General features: G+C 54.7%; 1 protein-coding gene across 1 annotated transcript in view; it reads left to right on the forward strand.

Moving 5' to 3' along the window:
• Positions 1-2,234, forward strand: part of LOC102753927 (TBC1 domain family member 2B) — a 20,557-nt gene that overhangs the window by 6,913 nt on the left and 11,410 nt on the right. Inside the window, exons 4-5 of the mRNA XM_015558972.1 lie at positions 201-293; positions 2,066-2,232. Of these exons, the coding sequence (XP_015414458.1) occupies positions 201-293; positions 2,066-2,232 (260 nt within the window). The remainder of the gene's footprint in view (positions 1-200; positions 294-2,065; positions 2,233-2,234) is intronic.

Below are 2,234 nucleotides of genomic sequence, written 5' to 3' on the forward strand. Positions count from 1 at the left end.
AAACATCGATGTGAGAGAGACCCATTGATTGGATGCCACCAGCACACACCATGACCAGGGCTGGAGATTGAGCCTGTAACCCAGGTCCGTGCCCTTGACTGGAATTGAACCTGGGACTCTTCACCCTGTGGGCTGATGCTTTATCCACTTGACCCAACTGCTAGGGCGAAAGCCAGTTCTTGTTGGGTTTCCTGTTACAGCTGAAAGAACCCTGAGTGAGTCCCGAGGTTCCTCCCATGACTCCACGGCTTTGGGGAACAACCAGCCCTGGGCCCGGCCCGGTTCAGACACACGTGAGTTTGCAGGGAGAGAGCAGACCCCGGGGGCTCAGGGGACGGGGTGTCTGCCCCTCAGGATCGAAGAGTCCTGAGCAGTTAAAAGACTTCAATTCCTGCCCGCCGGTGTTGCTCAATGGTTAGCGTCGACCTAGGAACCAGGAGGTCAGGGTTCAATTCTGGTCAAGGGCACAGGCCCGGGTTGCGGGCTCCATCCCCAGTGCGGGGCGTGCATGAGGCAGCCGGTCCATGATTCTCTCTCATCGCGGATGCTTCTCTCTCTCTCTCCCTCTCCCTTCCTCTCTGAAACCAATAAAAGTATATATACACATATATTTTTTTAAAGGACTTTCCGCATCCTATCCAACGGCACTTTCCTTCTTCTAATCAGGCCCGTAATGACCCTAATTGCCCAGCGGCCAGCGTGACTCAGTGTCGGACTCGCTGCTGTCACACGGCCGTGCATGCTCGCTGGGACTGCCACTGGTCACAGCGTGTGTGCCGTGGCTTCCTGTTTCCTGTGATTGTCTTTATGGAGCCGGTTTTATCTCCTCTTTATTTTTGAGATCCTTCAAGAGGAAGTTCGGTATTAAGTTGTTTCCAGGGCCCTGGCCGGTGTGGCTCAGTGGATAGAGTGTCGGCCTGCAGACCAAAGGGTCCCGGGTTCGGTTCTGTCAAGGGCACGGACCTCGGCTGCAGGCTCCTCCCTGGCCCCGGCCCTGGTGGCAACCAATCGATGTGTCTCTCTCACATCGATGTTTCTCTCTGTCTCTCCCTCTCGCTTCTACTCTCTCTCAAAATCGGTGCAAGTGTTTACAGCTCTTTTTGAATTTGTCCGACAGGTCTTCCGGCTTTTACCGGAAGGCCCTAAAGAAAAACTATATTAAGATATATATATTTTTTAATTGATTTTTTACAGAGAGGAAGGGAGAGGGATAGAGAGGTAGAAACAGCGATGAGAGAGAAACATCGATCAGCTGCCTCCTGCACGCCCCCTACTGGGGATGTGCCTGCAACCAAGGTACATGCCCTTGACCGGAATCGACTGGGACCCTTCAGTCCGCAGGCCGACGCTCTATCCACTGGTTGCATCGGGATCCACTTAGAGGACTTTTTTTTTTAATGTTTTCATTGAATTTAGAGAGAGAGGAAGGGAGAGGGATAGAGAGGTAGAAACAGCGATGAGAGAGAAACATCGATCAGCTGCCTCCTGCACGCCCCCTACTGGGGATGTGCCTGCAACCAAGGTACATGCCCTTGACCGGAATCGACTGGGACCCTTCAGTCCGCAGGCCGACGCTCTATCCACTGGTTACCGCGAAAAACTATATTAATAAAAGGGTAATATGCTAATTAGACTGGACGTCTTCTGCATGTCTTCCAGACAAAGCTACGGTGGCTAGGGCCAAGGCAGAGCCAGTTAGGGGTGATCAGGCCAGCAGGGGAGCAGTTAGGGGGCGATCAGGCTGGCAGGCAGAGGCAGGTGAGCAGTTAGGAACCAGCGGTCCCAGATTGCGAGAGGGATGTCCGACTGCCGGTTTATGGGGCCTAAACCGGCAGTCGGACATCCCCTGAGGGGTCCTGGATTGGAGAGGGTGCAGGCCGGGCTGAGGGACACACCCCCCCCCGCATGAATTTCGTGCACCGGGCCTCCAGTAAGAAATAATAAAAAACAAAAATCAATGGACAAGTATCCTCAGGCGATCCTGTTTCTCGGGTGAGGATTTAAAAAAAAAAAAAACTTCCCGAGTCAGGTTTCCACGTTTCCCGCCTTCCCGTGTGGCTCCAAGTGGACGTGTCACGTGTCTGCCCCCCTCCCCCGTGGCGGCAGGAGCTGGTGCGGCTGCTGCAGCAGACGGTGCGCTCGTCCCAGTACGACAAGTACTTCGCCGGCAGCCGGCTGTGCGACGGGGCCCCCCAGGACACGCTGGCGCTGCTGCACCAGAAGGACGACCAGAT

Source organism: Myotis davidii, unplaced genomic scaffold (genome assembly GCF_000327345.1).
Source record: "Myotis davidii unplaced genomic scaffold, ASM32734v1 scaffold1914, whole genome shotgun sequence".
NCBI classification, from domain to species: Eukaryota; Metazoa; Chordata; class Mammalia; order Chiroptera; family Vespertilionidae; genus Myotis; species Myotis davidii.